This window comes from Monodon monoceros, unplaced genomic scaffold (genome assembly GCF_005190385.1).
Source record: "Monodon monoceros isolate NGI ecotype Baffin Bay Population unplaced genomic scaffold, NGI_Narwhal_1 Super_Scaffold_22, whole genome shotgun sequence".
Lineage (NCBI taxonomy): Eukaryota > Metazoa > Chordata > Mammalia > Artiodactyla > Monodontidae > Monodon > Monodon monoceros.
Window position 1 is genome coordinate 41,415,250 of NW_021703779.1, and position 19,898 is coordinate 41,435,147.

Below are 19,898 nucleotides of genomic sequence, written 5' to 3' on the forward strand. Positions count from 1 at the left end.
TTCCTTTTATTTCTTTTTCTTCTCTGATGGCTGTGGCTAAAACTTCCAAAACTATGTTGAATAATAGTGGTGAGAGTGGGTACCTTGTCTTGTTCCTGATCTTAGTGGAAATGGTTTCAATTTTTTACCATTGAGAACGATGTTGGCTGTGGGTTTGTCATATATGGCCTTTATTATGTTGAGGTAAGTTCCCTCTATGCCTACTTTCTGGAGGGTTTTTATCATAAATGGGTGTTGAATTTTGTCAAAAGCTTTTTCTGCATCTGTTGAGATGATCATATGGTTTTTATCCTTCGATTTCTTAATATGGTGTATCACATTGATTGATTTGCGTATATTGAAGAATCCTTGCATTCCTGGGATAAACCCCACTTGATCATGGTATATGATCCTTTTAATGTGCTGTTGGATTCTGTTTTCTAGTATTTTGTTGAGGATTTTTGCATCTCTGTTCATCAGTGATATTGCCCTGTAGTTTTCTTTCTTTGTGACATCTTTGTCTGGTTTTGGTATCAGAGTGATGGTAGCCTCGTAGAATGAGTTTGGGAATGTTCCTCCCTCTGCTATATTTGGAAGAGTTTGAGAAGGATAGGTGTTAGCTCTTCTCTAAATGTTTGCCAGAATTGACCTGTGAATCCATCTGGTCCTGGGCTTTTGTTTGTTGGAAGATTTTTAATCACAGTCTCAATTTCAGTGCTTGTGATTGGTCTGTTTATATTTTCTATTTCTTCCTGGTTCAGTCTCAGAAGGTTGTGCTTTTCTAAGAATGTGTGCATTTCTTCCAGGTTGTCCATTTTATTGGCATAGAGTTGCTTGTAGTAATCTGTCATGATCCTTTGTATTTCTGCAGTGTCAGTTGTTACTTCTCCCTTTTCATATCTAATTCTACTGATTTGAGTCCTTTCCCTTTTTTCTTGATGAGTCTGGCTAATGGTTTGTCAATTTTGTTTATCTTCTCAAAGAACCAGCTTTTAGTTTTATTGATCTTAGGTATTGTTTCCTTCATTTCTTTTTCATTTATTTCTGATCTGATCTTTATGATTAATTTCCTTCTGCTAACTTTGGGGAAGTTTTGTTCTTCTTTCTCTCATTTCTTTAGGTGTAAGGTTAGGTTGTTTATTTGAGATGTTTCTTGTTTCTTGAGGTAGAATTGTATTGCTGTAAACTTCCCCCTTAGAACTGCTTTTGCTGCATCCCATAGGTTTTGGGTTGTCGTGTTTTCATTGTCATTTGTTTCTAGGTATTTTTTGATTTCCTCTTGGATTACCCCCTTTCTCTCTTTTTTAGATGGCCTACCCTGTTCTTTAAAATTTCCAGGGACTAATAATTCAGATTTCGTCTTGGTTACATTTTCTGATGCTTCATGTACTATCTAGAACATTCATTGTAGAACGAGTCATTGGTATGAGAAATTTCTGTTTCTTCCCTTGCTTGGTTTCCTTGCCTTGGGCTTTTAAGTGTCAGGAGGGGTTTGGGAAAATAATGGGTTTGCTCAGGCCTGCTAGATAATTTGGTGGAAGAACGGGAATCTTTCATCCCATTGTGTTTTCCTGACTCAGACTTATAGTCACTATCATTTATGGTTGGGAAATGGCTTAAGTTTGTATAAATCCATGGCCTCTTGGCTTTAACTCATCTACCTAAATAGTAAAAATAATAAGAGATATAAAAATAACACTGGCATTATTATTTTTTTATTTTTATTTTTTTTTTGCTGTACGCGGGCCTCTCACTGTTGTGGCCTCTCCCGTTGCGGAGCACAGGCTCTGGACGCGCAGGCTCAGTGGCCATGGCTCACGGGCCCAGCCGCTCCGCGGCATGTGGGATCTTCCCGGACTGGGGCATGAACCCGTGTCCCCTGCATGAGCAGGCGGACTCTCAACCACCGTGCCACCAGGGCAGCCCAACACTGGCATTACTGATCATCTGTTTTTTACTATACACTTTACTAAGCACTTTACGTATTTTATTTCATATAATCGTCATAATAGCCCTATAAGTTTGATACTATTATATCATAATTTATGATTATCGTCCTTTTTAGCTGAGAAAACTGAACTTTGTAGACATTAAGTAATTGCCCAAGATCACCATGCGAGTGAGTGGCAGTAAAAGACAGGTTTGTGTGAGTCTATAGCCTATACTCTTTACCACCATCCAGTATGGCCTCCATGGTAGAAAATCATGAGTTTAGCTAAAATATATCTTTGGTATGTAATCCGGCTGTGCCTTTGTACAGGTATCACCCCTTCTTCTGGTTCCCCTTCTAAATATACGTGGTGGCCATTGCACCAAGAACGCACAATGCAATATTTTATTAGAAGGAATGGTAGTAAGGGCCTAGGAGCCAAAAGCGTAAATGAAACATTCTATTAGCAGTCAGAGTATTCACAGCAAATAACAACGCTGGATTTGTACAACCATTTACTTTCTAGAAAGGGATCTGTCATGCCTCTCATTTGGCGGAGCAGGGGATTTCTCCAGGGTGGGAAGGGAGAACATTCAGCTCCACTGTATGGCCTGAGTGCTGTTGGGCCCATCCAGTCAGTGCCTGGAATCTGTCATTTGTTGATTGTTATCAGTGTCTTTCTTTTGCTTTTCTAGGATTGTAGCCGACAAGGTAAAGGAGGTCCTATTTATCCGACCCCGGAAGTACATCCACTGCTCCAGCCCAGAGACTGCAGAGCCTGGCTACATCAACATCATGGAGCTGGCGGCATCTGTGTGCCGCTATGACCTAGATGACATGGACATCTTCTGGCTCCAGGAACTCAATGAAGACCTCGCAGAAATGGGTAAGTTGTTTCCTCACAAGTAACTTGTTCCTTGACTTGATTTGTGATTTTTTTAAAAAGGTGTCAGGACCATTTTAACTTGCTTTCATTTTGTGGCTTCCTTTCTTTTCTGGGCTCTTCATTTATTTTTCTCTTTAATCTTAATCTTAATGAGGCATTTCCTGAAATGCATAAATATATTGAAGTAGAGCAGTAACATTTAAATCTGACCTTGTCTTTCCTTGTTCATGGTGAAAATCACAGATCAGGGATGGCATGTAGGTTTCACAAGGCCATTTCCCAGTTCTGAGTGTGAGATTGGTCATGGCTGATTGGACTTCTGGTTGAGAAGGATTCTGAGACTGGTTGCTCGTTCGGCCCTGAAAAGTACCATGATCAGTGAGCAGGGCCAAGGGCAGTGGCACCTCTGACATCTCCACCTGATGGAGAGAAACTGCAACTTCAGCATTAGGCAGCACCACTGCAACTGACAGGTTGATGTGACCAGGATGCCTTAATGTAGGACTTGTATTTTGCTGCCTGGAAGAAGAATGGCAGGCCTAGGGTAAAACATCCCCAAAGCAGTTCTTAGCTACCTACAGTGAGTTCTAGAGTTGTCATGCTACTCTCAAAAAATAGAATAGAATGAAGCAAAAACAAGCAAATAAAAAACCTCGTAGTAAACATAGTAGTAATTTTAAAGTAAACGTGTGCCATACAGTACCATACCGGCAATGCTCAGAAATCCTAGGCTGAAAGGAAACTCACCTTATACTTACACACAGTTCTTTTTGACCTGTTTTCAGTCTAAACAGTGTTTAGGTCCAAGTGGTCCTGTGAAACTGGGTGGTTTTTAACTCTCTGTATGAGATATGGTAAAGGATACATTTGATTTTGTTTTTGTTTGAATCACATTTGTTCATTGTTAGTACAACAAGGATCAGTGGTTTTCCTTTTCTTCCCTTTTTTTTCTTTCTTTCTTTTGAGGTTGGTATCTGAATGCATGTGAATACAAAATTAAAATTATACTAAATCCAGTTTGGCATGGTGGTGATAGTTACTCTGCCAGTAACCAATACTAACTCCTTGCTTTTTAAAACATTTTGTTTTATGTCTTCTCTTGTTCTGCCTTCTAAGAGGAAGGAGAGGGGTCAAAAAAATTTAGGGTCGGAACCACAAAGAGAAGGGAATAAAAGACTGACAGAAAGGGAAAATGAGAGTATGAGGGCATAATCAAGTGGATCGATGGCTCAATGTACAGTTGTGTTTATGAACCATACAGCATCCATATACACTATAGTCATTACAGTGCTGCCTTCAACATGACACTGCCTTATAACAAAGTCCCTTTGGTATTTTGCAGTTAATTCCCTTTGGATGAGTTTTTTTTAAATAAGCTTTCAAAAAAATTTTTGAAATAGTTTTAGCTTTCAAGAAAAGTTGCAGTTTTAATACATTACCATATACGCCTCACGCAGTTTGTTTCGCCTAATGTTAACATCTCACTTTACCATGATACATCTGTCAAAGCTAAGAAACCAGCACAGGTACAGTACTATTAGCTAAGTTCCAGACTTTATTGGAATTTCACCAGTTTTTCCACTAATGACCTTTTTCTGTTCCAGGATCCCGTCCAGGATACCACATTGCATTTAGGCTTGGATGAGTTTTAAAAAGATGATTACCTTATCTCCAGCATTCCTTTAGAGTGAATGATATTGTAGTAAGGTTCTAAGAGCTTAAAATAAACTTTCAAAAACAATATTATCTTAAGCATGTTTTTTGTTCAGATTAAGGAATTCTAAAAGTTGAGTGCTTACTGCATACCAGTCACTATACTAAGCAATGTATGAACATGATCTCATCTCTGCCTCACAAGAAATCAATGAGTTTGGTATTATTATCCTTATTTTTATAGATAAGGAAGCTAAGCCCTAAAGAGGGTAAATAACTTGTCAAAGCTTATATAACCAATGTGAGGTCAAGTTGGAATTTGAATCCAAGTGCTCTTATAACCAGACACTATACTCCTTCACTCCAGGAAAAAAAAAAAGTGTAATTTGTCTTGGCTGGAAAAATTAAACATACTACCTGAGTAGTTTTTGGTTTCATAAGTAGCAACAACATTGAAAAGGTAGTTTATGTGGAATTCCAAAGTTCCTTAGGATCTTATATTGCAGATGAAGTGGTATATTTGGATAAATTTGTTTTGGATCACTTTGAGAAGTACTCCTGAGTTTATAAGCTGTTAGAATAAATATATGTGTGCTCTCACAAAATCATCAGTCCCCCTAAGAAGAAAAATGTTTAGTTGTTACCAATAGCCATCATATGAATCTTTTAGTTGAGTTATTATGTATAGAAGGCTAAGAAAAATTAAAAGTATAGAAGGAAAAGGAATCAAGAGGCAAAAAAGGTAATTTCAGAATTTGCAGTTAGACCTTTATGAATGCTAATAAGTTTATTTTATATTATAGTTTGTCATTAGAGAATATTATTGGATTTTCTAAAAGTCAGGTTTGAAAAACAAATAAATATTTCATATGTATAATCACATATACAGTACCTAGAATTTTCTTTTATGGCTTAATACCTTTTTGTATGAAATTTTCCTTGTGTAACCATTAGATGTGCTCATTGGAACTAATTTGCTAAGAATGAATTGTTATTTATATCCAAATAGTCATATGATTCTAATTATTTTATTATACTATAAAGTGTTCAAGATTACAAAGTCCAATGAAAGTCCTCCCTCAGTGGGAATAAGAGAAAACAGATTCGGGGGAGTTCCCTGGTTGCCTAGTGGTTAGGATTCCGGGCTTTCCAGGTTCAATCCCTGGTCAGGGAACTGAGATCCTACAAGCCTCATGGCGCAGCCACAAAAAAGAGACAGAGAGAGAGAGAGAGAAAAAAAAACAGATTTAGGAGGAGACTGGCTAGGATTTGGACAGAAAATTGAAAGGGTCAGTATATATAACTTACAAAGAATATGGTGAAATGTATTTCTCCTTTCATGTGTCAAACACTAATATGTGATGATAGGTAAATTTTAGAATAGCTCTAGTAAAAGATTCTTTAAAATCTGGTTGTTTTAGATCAGGGAAGAGATGGTTTTATCCTTTAGAATCTCCCCACCCCTGCACCGGGCTCACAGTAGGTGATTTGGGAATGACAGCTGACTGATGGGTTGATTGATTGTTTGTATTTCTGTGCAGGTTGTGGGCCAGTTGATGAGAATCTTATGGAAAAGACAGTAGAAGTCCTGGAACGCCATTGCCATGAAAATATGAACCATGCTATTGAGACAGAGGAAGGGCTAGGCATAGAGTATGATGAAGATGTGATCTGTGATGTGTGCCGGTCTCCAGACAGTGAAGAAGGGAATGATATGGTGTTCTGTGATAAGTGTAACATCTGTGTGCATCAGGTTAGTGAGAGTGGAGACCGCCACCTCCCCACGGTCAGCCTTTCTGAAGTTCAGTGATCATCTCCAGCACCCATATCTGGGTAGCAGCTTGCATTTAAGGGTGAAAATAAGGATTTGGCCTGGCTGTTCTCCAGTAATTCCTTTAGAAATAATACTTCTTATGATCCCCAAGGTGACTTATTAACTTTACTCCAGGGGGCTAAACCCAGGTCTTTATTGTGTATCTTCATGCCCATGCCATTGAGATTGCCTTGTTCGATACTTTTACGGTCCCCTGGGGAGTCTCCTTGCTACCTGCCTGGGAGTCTCTCCTCTGCCTTGGAGTCCCTGTTATATCATCAGGTTACACCCATGGTCAGTAACCTTGGGGAGTTTACACTTCCTACAGCTGGAAGTCGGGACTCCTCATCCTGGCACCCAGAGCCCTCCTCTGTCTCCCAAATATACCACTTCCAGGAAACTAGGTCTACTCCATTTTTAAACATCATAGAATTTTAGGATTGTAAAAAACCATCCCACTCCTTAATTTTACAGATAATACCAGGAGAGGTGAAGTGACTTTACCCAACCTCTTATAGCTAGTTGTCATTCTTTCTCTACCACACTACTTTTTTAAATTAATAGTAATGATGATGGTGATATCCACATTCTTTTCAGCTCTTTCCCTTTCTTCCCCCACAAGCCCTATGCTCTAGCAAAATAAGGTTACTCAGTGGGGCAGTGATGAATATTCCTGATGCTGTCCTGTCTCCATGTTTCAGCCACACCAATTTAAAATGCCTTCTCCCACCTCCAGCTAACAAAACTTTACATATCTTTCAAGATCTAGTTCGAATCCTTTCTTGAACTCCCTTACCCTAAGTGATTTTTCACTCTTCTGAACCTGTTGTGTGTTTCATTCATTTCATTAATTTATCTAGCAAATAGGTATGCAACACCATCCATGTTCCAGGACTGTGCTGCATGCTGAAGATACAGTGATGAAGAGGCAGACATGGTCTTTGCCCCCAGGGAGATCAGAATCTGGTGTAGGGTCTACAAGGAAACTGCCCATTTAGCATAGTATGCCAAGTGTTTTTGTAGATTGAAGTCATGCTGCTGTGGAAGTGCATGGGAGGGATGGGGGTCGGGGATACCATCCAGAAGGTGGCATCCAAGCTGAATCTTAATGGCCAAAGGAAAATGCCAGAAAAAAACAGCAGCGTGTGTTCAGGCAGAGAGGAGAACATGTTCAGGTGGGGTAGTGAGAGTAGGCAAAGTATGTTAGAGGCAACTCTGAGCTGTTCAGAACTGTGGAGAGTGGTGGGGTCGAGTAGGGAATGCATGGAGAGTGAGGGTAGAGAGGGATACAAGGGACACATGTGAAGGGCCTTCTCTGACAAACTAAGGAACTTCGGTTTTGTCCTGTCAACCCTGAAGGATATGATTTGTAATTTAGAAGGATCATCCTGACTACAAAAATATTAAAATCATTAGATAATACAGGAGATAGAGAGAAACCAGGACTTAAGACTTTATTTTAGTTCCATGGGCCACCTAACCTAACCCTCTGTATTAAAAGGTACTCAGAATATTCTGTGATCAGTTGGGTCTCTTTCTTCCTTTTACTTGTATCCTTTTAGAGTGAATTTTGAAAATTTATATTCACTCTACCAGTTACTGGCATTTATGTCTCACCTTTAGTGACAGAGAAAATCTTTACTACTTTAAGTATGAACTTAAATATCTGACAGTACAGGTCCACAGTCCCTTCTATGCATTTCCAAAATTTTAAAGCTCTGAAAGCTACAAGTTTTTACCTAAGTTTGGCACCAAAACTGATTTGAGGGCAGTAGCAGAACTCACCCCGTATGAGGCTATTTGTAGTCTTTATTCCATTTTGTCAAAATACTCATATATTTTGTTAGAGAAATATTAATGTATTTGATTATATGGCACTGCCCTGGTCCCATTAGGGGGTTAGGTAATATGCCATGTATATACTGTATCACTTTCCTAAGATATGAACAATTCTGAATTTCCTGATGTTTCTTACCCTAGAGTTTTCAGATAAATGATTGTGGATCTTTAGTAGAATTGAAGGTAATAGTACTGAGGTCACCTGTATATATTTTCTGTATTTGTCCTTCACAGTTGGGACAAAATATTAATGAATTACTTCCAGGTTCTTTAACAAAATGAAGTGTAGCATAAAAATTCTCCTTAAAGGTATTTTGCTTTGAAAACATATCCAGTAACGACAATAAATGGTGCCCTTTCCTCACATAGAAAGAAATGACAATAACACCTGACCAGGCCTTGCAGAATATAAGCTGGTATGTGTTAAAGCTGGATGTTGATGCCACATAAAACTTCATATAAAAGAGAATTCTTCCGAAGTGAGTAGGTTCACTTGAATTCTAAAGAGATACTTAGGTTAGAGCTCCCTCTGTTGACTGAAAAGTGACTTTAAATGATTTGGAAGATTTGGTTTACTCAACAGAATTGGGGACATGTTGACAATTATATTTATTAAACATAATTTTTCTTCTTTAACTACCATATTATATCAACTGTTTGTTCCTCTGTGACTATAATACACTTACGGTCAGTACTTTAGAAGAGGGGTTTATTTTACATCAATAGATGTTGGATTTTAACAATTAAATTTTTTCATGAAAAACTGTGAGAATTGGGACCATTCCAAGGCCCTTAATGTATTCCATTTTCTGCTTCTTAGCCCACGTATTGAACACTCAAACTGAGGCCTAAATTAATTTGCCTGAAGGTACATGCTCATAGTTTTTATACCTGTCATATATATAATGTTTAGCACTAAATTTATTAACCCCTTGAAATTATATGTAAAACATATGTTCGTGCATGTGTGCAGTTTTTTTAAAAAAATGCAGTCCAGCCTTCGTCATTTTGTGGTCTAGAAAAAGTTGAGAGCCACTACAATGAAATACAAGTTTCTATGGTCTTAGGACCAGGAATAAGTCTACAGAAGAGCTCAGTAAATGATTTTCTACCCAATAAAATGGCCAGGTGATAAAGGGTATTGCTAGAACCAGCTTCTGGTTTTTCTTCTGCTGGTCTGAAAGAGGCTCTGTTTTAGGTAGAAAGCTTGCTTTCATTTCCTTGCAGACTTTCTGAATCTCAGAGAAAGAAAAAGCTTTGAAGTTTAGGGACCTTATAAAATGATGCCCTGCTTTTGTGACAGCAGCCTAGCTGGAATCCAGCTTCAGTTGTTGAGTGAAATTTATTTGTTCTACCAAACCACCTACTCAAGCTCAGCGTAGAGAACCTTCCAGATAAATTGATGGTAAAGGACCTACCCCCAGTGACCTTACAGTATCACTGAGGAGATGAAACATAACAGTTAAAGTAGAGAAGAATACATGATGTCGACTAAGTACCTGGTGAGGGAAACGACGTTGAGTGGAGGGTGGGAGTCAGGAAGTGGAGCAGACACAGGGGCTACAGTGATCTGAGAATTGAGGTGAAGAACAGCAGGCTTTTTCTTTGAAGGGCCAGATAGTAAATATTTTAGACTTTGAGGACCACATATAGTCCCTGTTACATATTCTTCTTTCTTTTAACATCCCTTTAAAAATATGGAAACCATTCTTAGCTTGTTGGCCTTACAAAACACATCTCAAGAAGTAGGCCCCTGGTTTTAGATGGGGTTGGGGGTGGGAGCAGAAGGGGTTTTTAGAGGGTTTATTGCTGTGCAATGGTATGAAGTCTTTGTTTTAGTAAGAAGAATATGGCAGCCAAATAGAAGAATGATTGAAGGTATGAGGGGAGAGGAAGAGAATTTAGAAATAAATCAATCCAGGCATGACGTGAATGAGGACTTGTTTGGAGCAGTTGTGGTGGGGATGGAGAGGAAGGTCAGAGTCTAGTGACCACTCCGTAGGGATTAGTAGCAAGCCCAAGGGACAGTAGATGAAGGAAAGTGGATAATAAGAGTCAAGGAATTTGGATCTGGAAGCTGCAAAGCATGGTGGTGATATGGATAGAGAGAGTTTGGAAAGGGGGCCAGTTGCGGGGGTAACATGATGGTGACTGTTGGAACTGGATTCTGAGGTGTGGGTGAACTTTCTGGGGCAGGCACAGACTTTGAAGCTGCGGTGGTGAATCAGTCAGTAGTGAAGGTATGCTAGGCCACATGGGGAGCCAGGTGACCCCCAGCTATAGTCTCTAATGGTGAGAGTAGAGCAGTAAGGGGGGAAGGATGGGCGAAATTAGAGATAGTGAAAAGGAAATCTAAAATATTTCCAAACTAATCTCCCTCCTCGCACCTCCAATAGTAATTCATTTATTTATTTGTCCGACTTCATTCTGTAAGGAATTTGAAGTAGCTTCAAGAACTCATTATGGACTATTGTGATTAGTCTAATATTCTGTTCAATTCAGGATCCATTCGTAAGTCCCTTTTTCTTCAACTCAAGCAAGTAACTGCTACAGTTTCCTGAGAGTGCTTTTTATGCAGCAGGCACTGTTAAGGCTCTTTAACATCAGCTCATTTGCTCCTCAGAAGTTTCATTCTGCTTATTTCTTAACACTTTTTTCTTGATCACAGCAGTGCATGACATGTAGAAGTTGTTCAGTGAGTATATGACTGACTAATTATAATACATAATCATTGAGAAAGCTTTAGAAAACGGAGGCAAAAAAAATATGTAATCACAAAACTCAGATAACAGTTGGGCTAACCTTTGCGTGTATTTCCTTCTAGTCTCACTCTATCGTCCTTAAAGTTAATTCTCATAGACAGACATGCTGACCTTAAAACAGATGCTAGAAGTTGCTTTTTTTTTTTTTTTGAGTGTTTTAAAATTACTAAATCCTGGATATGAGCTCGTTTGGCCTTATTTGCCTCTTTCTCCTAAAAGTGGAGGGTACTCTGTGACTGTGTACCGGAGCAGACATTGACCCCGTGAGAAGATGCTAACCATTACCCCCCTCTCCTCCTCGTGCCTCCAGGCCTGCTACGGCATCCTCAAGGTCCCAGAAGGCAGCTGGCTGTGTCGCTCCTGTGTCCTGGGCATTCATCCACAATGTCTGTTATGTCCAAAGAAAGGTGGAGCCATGAAGACCACCAGGACAGGGACTAAATGGGCTCACGTCAGCTGTGCCCTGTGGATTCCAGAGGTAAGAATTCATCCAGGTCTGTGAGGCCATTTTCTCTCCCACAACGTTCAGACTGATTCAGGCTTCATGGAGATGCTTCATGCCTGCCCAAGTTTCTGAGGTGACAATGGTTCCACTTGACCTCCCTCACATCCTTCTTTTGCAAGTGGGCATGTGAGCCCATGCTAATTAATTTATAGGTGGTACTAACAGTGGTATTGGATAAATTTGGATGAGAGGAGAGGGTATGAGCAGCACATTTTTTAAAGGTAAAACCTACCTTAAAAATACCAGATCTTAAGTGTAGAGTTTCATAAGTTTTTACACATGTATGTATCTGTCACCACAACCCAGACCAAGACATAGGACATCCCAGAAGTAGACATAGAGCATCCCAGAAGGATCCCTCACACCCACTTTCCAGTCCTTATCTGGGTCCCTATTACCCAAGAGTAACTACCATTTTGATTTCTATCACTATAGTTTCGTTTTGTCTAAAAACGGAATCATACAGTATGCACTCTTTTCTGTCTGGCTAGCAGTCTATATTGTAGTGTGTGTCAATGTTCATGCCTTTCCATTGCTGAGTAGTATTCCATTTTTTAAGAGTGTCTTTATTCAGAATGCCACCCCTCACTATTTAATCTGGTCCTTCAGTTGCTGATATTTCCTGAGGGCTTCCAGACATTACTTCTTACTTTTTATGGCTGCCCTTTTTATTTTTATTTATTTATTTATTTATTTTTAATTTATTTTATTTATTTTTGGCTGCGTTGGGTCTTTATTGTTGCGCGTGGGCTTTCTCTAGTTGCAGAGAGCGGGGGGCTACTCTTCGTTGCAGTGCGCAGGCTTCTCGTTGTGGTGGCTTCTCTTGTTGTGGAGCACGGGCTATAGGCGCGTGGGCTTCAGTAGTTGTGGCTCGCGGGCTCTAGAACACAGGCTCAGTAGTTGTGGCCCGCGGGCTTAGTTGCTCCACGGCATGTGGGATCTTCCCGGACCAGAGCCCGAACCCGAGTCTCCTGCATTGGCAGGCGGATTCTTAACCACTGCGCCACCAGGGAAGCCCTATGGCTGCCCTTTTTTTAAAAAAAAAAAATCTGTTTGGACAGCTCATTCACATTCTCTCTCCCCAAACCCTATCCAAGCCAGCAAATTTGTTAGCATTTTAACTGCAGAACAAGAGAGACTGCAGAATTCAGTTTATTGGGAGCTGATGATACTGTATCAGAAATTCATTCTTCCTTTAAAACTTGCCTGCCTTTATTCTTGTTAACGTCTAATCTGTCTAGCAGTCGAGCTCACAAAGTTAAACTGAAAGTTCTAGGTACATACTATGGTATTCTTATGGATATAGAAGTCAGTTTGTTTTTTTAATTTGAGTAGTGGTTTCTTTTTCTTACTAAGAACATCCAGCTAATAGACATGTGAAATGAACTCTGAGGTTTCTGGCCTGAGAATCACTAATTTCTAGCAGCAAATTCCCCAGCTAATAAAGCAGGCTCTTTCAGAATATTAAAAGTCTGGAACATGACTCAGGAAGAGTTCTTTAAAATTAAAAGAAGATTTCTCACCTGTTGACATTCTCTTATAGTTTCTAATACTGATTTCTAGTACTTTGGGGGCTTTTCTAGATGTCTCTGATCTTTCTACTATTGGTTTCTCGATGTGGGTGGAACTTGTACTAGTTTAACTATCCTTACTCAACAGTCCTTCACTTTTCAAAGTCATTTCTCTCTTAGAAACTCATGTACGTATTTTTAAAGAAAACACTTTTTACCAGAAGTTGCTTGACCCCTTATTTTCACACGGAAAAATTCCGTGTTTTTAAAAAACATCTCTTTCAGCACTCTCTCAAAGACTAATTTAACTTTAAAGCTACTTTGGCTGAAAGAATAGAGTAATCTGGTGATAGTTAGCATGATTTTAAAGACTGGTTTTAAAATGTTATCCTCATCTTTTCTACTTATGTGCTGCAATCTCTTCATTACACAGGTTGCTGCTACTTTCCAACGATACTATGTCACTGCTGCTGTTTTTCAGCATTCATTATTAAATGAAAAAAACACAAGGCATGTGGCACCATCTCAAACATGTGAGAGGTGCTAGATTTTGTGAATCTTAATTCCTTTCCTTAGTAGCTTTCATTGGTTCCTAAGTAAAGTGTAGATATCTTTGATTCATTAAGGTAACCATGCCTAGTCTCTACTCCTGCCCTCTCATCCTATATATGAAGCATTTATATTACTGGAAATGATTGAAGGCCTGAGCAGTGGCTAGAGACGGGTTTTATTTATTCTAAGTCCCATAGTAACCTTAGGAGACATGGCTCACCCCATTGTTTTGATGTTCTGAGCTTCTTGTGATATTATTTATGGTTTGTGAAAGGTACTTCTGGAATGCCTTGGTGCCTTCTGCCTTATGGTGGTGTTTTATTTGTAGGTCAGCATTGCTTGTCCTGAGAGGATGGAACCAATCACAAAGGTCTCCCATATTCCGCCCAGTCGGTGGGCCTTAGTCTGCAACCTGTGCAAGTTGAAGACAGGGGCTTGTATTCAGGTAAGTCCCAATGAGAAGTGGTGGAGTGGGCTAACACCAAATTGGCCAGACTCACCCTCCCAGTGAGAGCATCCTGCTAATTGAAAGGTTACTCAGCAGGCTTCTCACTCACTCCTAGAGCTCTGCTACTGTACAGACCATTTCTGGAGCCCCTTTTTGGATGTTGCCTCTGGACCCTTCAGCTTATTCTTTTCAATAGCCATAGTGGTGGTTAATTTCCATCCTTCACTGTCAAATCTGATGAATTAGGTGAGTTCTGAAGCTAGATGATCCTGGGTGGAAACAAGCCATAACTTCTAAACAACCAGGCCCATGTTCTTGTGTGGCTCACCCACTGTAGATGGATGACTTGGGTTCCAGGATGATTTGACAGACGACCCTGTTGCTGGACTAAGTGCAACTCATTTGATAGGGAAAGATGCATCTGAATGGATAAATTCTGGTTGATAGGTTTGAAAGTCATTCTCATAGGCATATTTGTTGCATATGGTAGTGCAAGTCGAGTTTTCTGAGACATCTGAGGCACAGAAATTCAGCTGCTTGAAGTAGAAGTCGTAGCTGGTGCACCCAAAAGCAACATTGGAGGTGGGGAGGATGGGGCTGGGAGAGGCCAGTCACCCCCAGAAAAGGCAGGAAGGTCGACCCTTCATAATCTAGTTTTCCAGAAAATCATCTCACCTTTTATTCCAAATGTAATAAGGTGGATTTCCTGGTGAGAGGGGAGGAAGGGCTGGCCTTCCACTTCCCAGACCTCTTGCATAGGATACAGTCTGGTTGGAGTTAGGTTTGCATGTTCACCTTCACAGAAAGGGGGCCATATGATGTCATAGCTTAGGGACAGTGGCTGTAGGTGTTTCATGAGGTTCCTTGCTATCTGGCTCATCTTGTAGATTTCTTGCTCTAGACCTGGGATCAGCCACTCCTCCAAGTAACCCTGGTTCTTTTACTGGGAAATGGTATTTAAAGAACACAATCTGGACCCCAAAAACACTTTTAGTTTTTAAACTCGTTTTTACATTTGACAGAATCGGATACTTTGTCTTGCTTTTTTAAAAAAAAATTTTCCTGCTGATTTTATTTATTTTAACTATAGCACTTTAGCAATTATAAGGAGGAAAATTTTTAAGGAAAACTATTCCCATGGGGTCTACTGCCTTAACACATTGCCTGTTTATGCTTTTCTAAGTTCTCTCCTGATTCCGCCCCACATGTGAGCCCCTTGAGGGCCAAGGTTATGTATCATTCTTTCCCTAGCACAAAAGAGAGTTCTTGCCCCTTATCAGTGCTCAATTAGTGTTTATTGAATAAATATATCCGTATTTAATTGTATCATAGATTAGTTTGTAATATGCATTCTCCCCACTAAAAAATAAAATATTTCCCATCTTTTCATAATTATCATTTAGTCATTTTATAATAGCACATTGAATTTATGTCTGTTAATTTACTTATTTTCCTTATTGTGGTACCTGCATTTTCCCCAATTTTTGCTGTTTTAAAGGATGATTTTTTTTTACAACAGTTAGTAATTGGCAGCATGACTGTGGTGAGAGAAAAAATGCCCCATATTGCCACATTCTGCCCTCTATTGTAGTTATTTATCTATGAGTCTTAGCTTCCCTAGTAGGCTGCAAGCTCAAACTGTTTCATCCTTAGATCCTGCAAACCCCCGACATGGCCAATGAACAATAAATATTAGATTGATAGATGGATAGTGGATGAACAGATGGATGGAAGAAACATTCTGGAGTGGGTTTTTTTATTTCAGGGCAGTGGTTTTGTTTTTATTACTTAGAGTTTAGATTCTGCATTTTGTAAAGGTCTTTCCAAATTAAGACTCTTAAAAAAATTTTTTTTACTGAGTAAATTAGAGATTTAATGAAGCTCCAGTGAAGTCTTTGTTTCTCTCAATCTTAACAGATCCAACACCTTTTTATAACAAATATTTTGTAATGCATCTATACTACCTTTACTTTCGTAATACCTCTACTTAGTAAACTATGAGTTTACTAAATGAAAGTCGTGGCTTAAAATATGGTTGTTAAAATACAGGTATATAATTGCTAATTCTTAGTTTTCTTGCTGAGGTAATAAAAGGAAATACATTAATGATTTTACTTGTTTCAACATTCCCTATCCAGTTCCTCTGTTGCATGTAGGTTCATAAACCAGCATTAAGTTCTAAGCAAAGGATAATCAGGCTTCAAAATTCTGACTGTGGTGTTTCCAGCAAGTAGTGTTAAGCAATGAGAAAATTCAGTAACACTTTTCATCACTCTGATGGCTTTGTTCTGGTGGGCTTCTCTGAATGGCCCAAACTAGAAATGGTTCTTTTTCTGGCCATCTCTGTTTTCTACATAATGACCCTCCTTGGGAATTTAGCCATCATTATCTTGTCATGCCTTGATGCCAGGCTCCACACCCTCATGTATTTCTTTCTGTCTAATCTCTCTTTTTTTGGACCTTTGCTGTACTACTTCCCCTGTCCCCCAAATGCTGGTCAACATCCAAAGCCACTGGAGAAATATCAGCTACCTAGGATGCATAGCTTAACTTTTCATATTCCTTAGTTTAGGATCCACTGAATGTGTACTTCTTTCAGTAATGGCCTTTGATCGTTATGTAGCTATCTGCCAGCCTCTCCATTACACAGTTATCATGCACTCTTGGCTATGCCAACAATTGGCAGCAGTGGCTTGGGTAACAGGTTTCAGCAACTCTTTGGTGCAAATAGTGTTGACTTTCTTGTTACCTCACTGTGGTCCATATCAGATGGAGAATTTCTTCTGTGAGGTACCTGCCATGCTTCAATTATCATGTGTTGATACATGGATCAATGAAGTGGAGATGTATGCTGCTGTGGTGGTCATAAAAGTCTCTTAAAATTTTGATTATAAGGAATTTCACTTATTCAATGAATATTTGAGTGCCTAATTGTGTGCCAGGCACTGTTCTAGGCACTTTGGATTTATCAGTGGACCAACAAAGAACTTTGCACCATGGAACTTACATTTTGGTTTGGGAGAAATCAATGATAAGCAATAGATACTAAATATCGTGTTAGAAGATGGTAAGTGCTCTGGAAAGGAAAAATGTGGAGTATGGTAAGATGGGGATTGTGGGGCAGGAGGCATACATTGCAAGTTTAAATAGAGTGGTAAGAGTAGGACTCACCGTAGCTGTGGCATTTGAGCAAAGACTCGAAGGTGAGAGAAGACAATGCAGATATTTGGGGTAAAAATGTTCCAGGCAGAGGGATCAGCCAGTGCAAAGGCCCAGAGATAGGAGTGTGTTTGGCTTGTCCGAGAGATAGGAAAGAGGCCAATGAGAATGGAATGGAGTGTGTGAGAAGAAAATATCAGAGAGATTACACAGGGACCTGATTGGTTAGGGCAGGGGTTGGCAATTTTTTCTGTACAGGGCCAGATAGTGAATATTTTAGGCTTTGCAGGCCATATGGTCTCTGTCACGACTACTCAATTCTGCCTTTGTAGCACAAAGGTGGCCATAGACGATACTTAAAGCTTTACTGGAATATAGCCATGCTCATTTGCTTATTTATGGACTCTAAATTTATTTTATATGTCATAACATATTCTTTTGATTGTTTTCCACCATTTAAAAAATGTAAAAACCATTTTTAGCTCCCATTCTTAGCTCATGGGCCACATAAAAACAGGTATCTGGCTTGTATTTGGTCTGTGGGCCATAGTTTGCAAGCCCATGGTGAAGGGTTTCCAGGGCCCTTATAAGATCTTTTGTTTTGGGACTTCCCTGGCGGTCCAGTGGTTAAAACTCCGCGCTTCCAATGCAGAGGGCACTGGTTCGATCCCTGGTCAGAGAACTAAGATCCCAGATGCCACGTGGCGTGGCCAAAAGATTTTAAAAAAAAAAAAAAGATCTTTTGTTTTTACTCAGAGTTTAAAGGGGGAGCCATTAGCAGGTTTTGAGCAGATAAATAAAATGATTTGATTTATATTTTTAAGGGATCACTCTATGGAATGATGTCTAAGATTTGCTTCAAAATAATCTGGAGGGCAGGGTACTATGGGGGTTAAAGATGAATCAAGATGGGTCATACATTAATAATTATTGAGTCTGTATAATGGGTATATAGGGTTTAATATAGTATTCTCTATGCTATTATGTAGGGTTTTCCATACTAGAAGGTTAAAACAAAAATAGGCACTCTGGCTGCTTATTTGGAGCAGACTGTGAGGAGGGAAGGTTAGGAACGAGAAAAGCAATTAGGAGGCTATTACGGTAATCCTTGAGAGATGGCAGTGGTGGCTTTGTCTGGAGTGGTAGCCCTGGAGGTGGTGAAAAGTGGTTGGGTTCTGGATGAATATTGAAAGTAGAGCCAAGAGGATGAACTGTGGATCGGGTATGAGGTGTGAGAGAAAGATAGGAGTTGGGGAGGCTTCCAGGTTTTGGCCTGAACAGGGAGAAGGGTAAAGTTGCCATAAACTGAATGGAAAAATCTGCAAGTAGAAGAGATATGGGCGGAAAGATCATCATGAGTTCAGTTTTAAACATTTAAGTTGAGATGTCTACCAGATATCCTAGTGGAAATATTAAACCGACAGTTGTCTATGCGAGTTTGGAGTTTGGGAGGAAGTTTTGGACTGAAGACATAAATTTGGGAGTCATTGTCATGTAGGTATCTTTAGCTTGGACTGGGTAAGATCACTGAGTGAGGGAGTGTAGATAGAGAGGAGAACAGTACCAAGCACTGGGCCTTGCAGCATTCCAGTGTTAAGTAGTCAGGAGAGTAGGGAGAGATAGCAGAGGAGACTGAGAAGTCACCAGGGAGACAGGAGGAAAACCAAGAGAGCATAGTAGCCTAGAAATCAAGGAAAGAAAGCGTTTCAAGGAGAGGGGAAAGATCAGTGATGTAAAAATACTGCTTGAGTAAGACGAGGACTACAAATTGACCCCTGAATTTAGCAATGTGATTATTGGTAATCTGGATGAGCAGTTTAGGTGGAGTGATGATGGCAAAAGCTACATTGCCAAGGGTCAGGGCAAAGAAATGGAGTAGGAACAGTCCGGAAAAGTGAGGGAAAGAAGTCCGCTCTTTAAGATGGAAGAAATAACAAGTATGTACAGTCAGCCCTCTGTATCCGCAGGTTCTGCATCTGAAGATTCAACCAATTGCAGATTGAAAATATTTGGAAAAAATTCCAGAAAGTTCCCAAAAGCAAAACTTGAATTTGCCTTGCACAGGCAACTATTACATAGCATTTGCGTTGTATTAGGTTTTATAAATAATCTAGAGATGATTTAAAGTACGGGAGGATGCACGAAGGTTACATGCAAATACTATGCCATTTTATATAAGGGATTTGAGCATCTGTGGATTTTGGCATCCACAGGAAGTCTGGAGCCAATCCCCTGAGGATACTGAGAGACTATTGTATGTATACTTGTTAACATATAGAACATAACAGTATGCATGCAAAGAGAGTGACCCATGGAGAGGAAAAACTGCTGGAGTGAGGTTTTTCAGTAGGTGAGAGAGGGTGGGGTAAAGAGGGTGAGAGAGGGGCGGCTTCAGGTAACAGCACAGATTGTTCTTCCCGGGTAACAGGCTTGAAGGCAGAGTGTGTAGGTACAGTGTTAGATAGGTGTGCTGCTGGGAATCTGCAAAGTGCTCTTTTTTTTTTTTTTAAACAGATTCCTGGTGCCTCCTACTCTGCCATTTTCCCAGAATCCTTGCTCTATTTATTTATTTTATTTTTTAAATTTTTGGCTGCATTGGGTCTTTGTTGCTGCACGTGGGCTTTTCTCTAGTTGTGGCGAGCGAGGGCTACTCTTTGTTGCGGTGCACGGGCTTCTCATTGCGGTGGCTTCTCTTGTTGCGGGGCACAGGCTCTAGGCGTGTGGGCTCCAGTAATTGTGGCCCATGGGCTCAGTAGTTGTGGCTCATGGGCTTTAGAGCGCAGGCTCAGTAGTTGTGGCGCACAGGCTTAGTTGCTCCGTGGCATGTGAGATCTTCCTGGACCAGGGCTCGAACCCACATA

The 19,898-nt window shown here is 39.9% G+C and overlaps 2 protein-coding genes across 13 annotated transcripts in view; both read left to right on the forward strand.

The window, feature by feature from the left end:
• Window positions 1–19,898, forward strand: part of JADE3 (jade family PHD finger 3) — a 149,411-nt gene that overhangs the window by 115,397 nt on the left and 14,116 nt on the right. For all 12 annotated transcript variants that reach the window (XM_029240048.1, XM_029240054.1, XM_029240046.1 and 9 more), the window contains 4 exons: window positions 2,605–2,795; window positions 5,990–6,201; window positions 11,173–11,340; window positions 13,759–13,875. In XM_029240048.1, coding sequence (XP_029095881.1) covers window positions 2,605–2,795; window positions 5,990–6,201; window positions 11,173–11,340; window positions 13,759–13,875 — 688 coding nt within the window. The remainder of the gene's footprint in view (window positions 1–2,604; window positions 2,796–5,989; window positions 6,202–11,172; window positions 11,341–13,758; window positions 13,876–19,898) is intronic.
• Window positions 16,122–16,758, forward strand: LOC114906387 (olfactory receptor 2J3-like). The gene is given in 2 exon segments (XM_029241173.1): window positions 16,122–16,328; window positions 16,330–16,758. Coding segments are annotated over 2 exon segments (636 nt in total).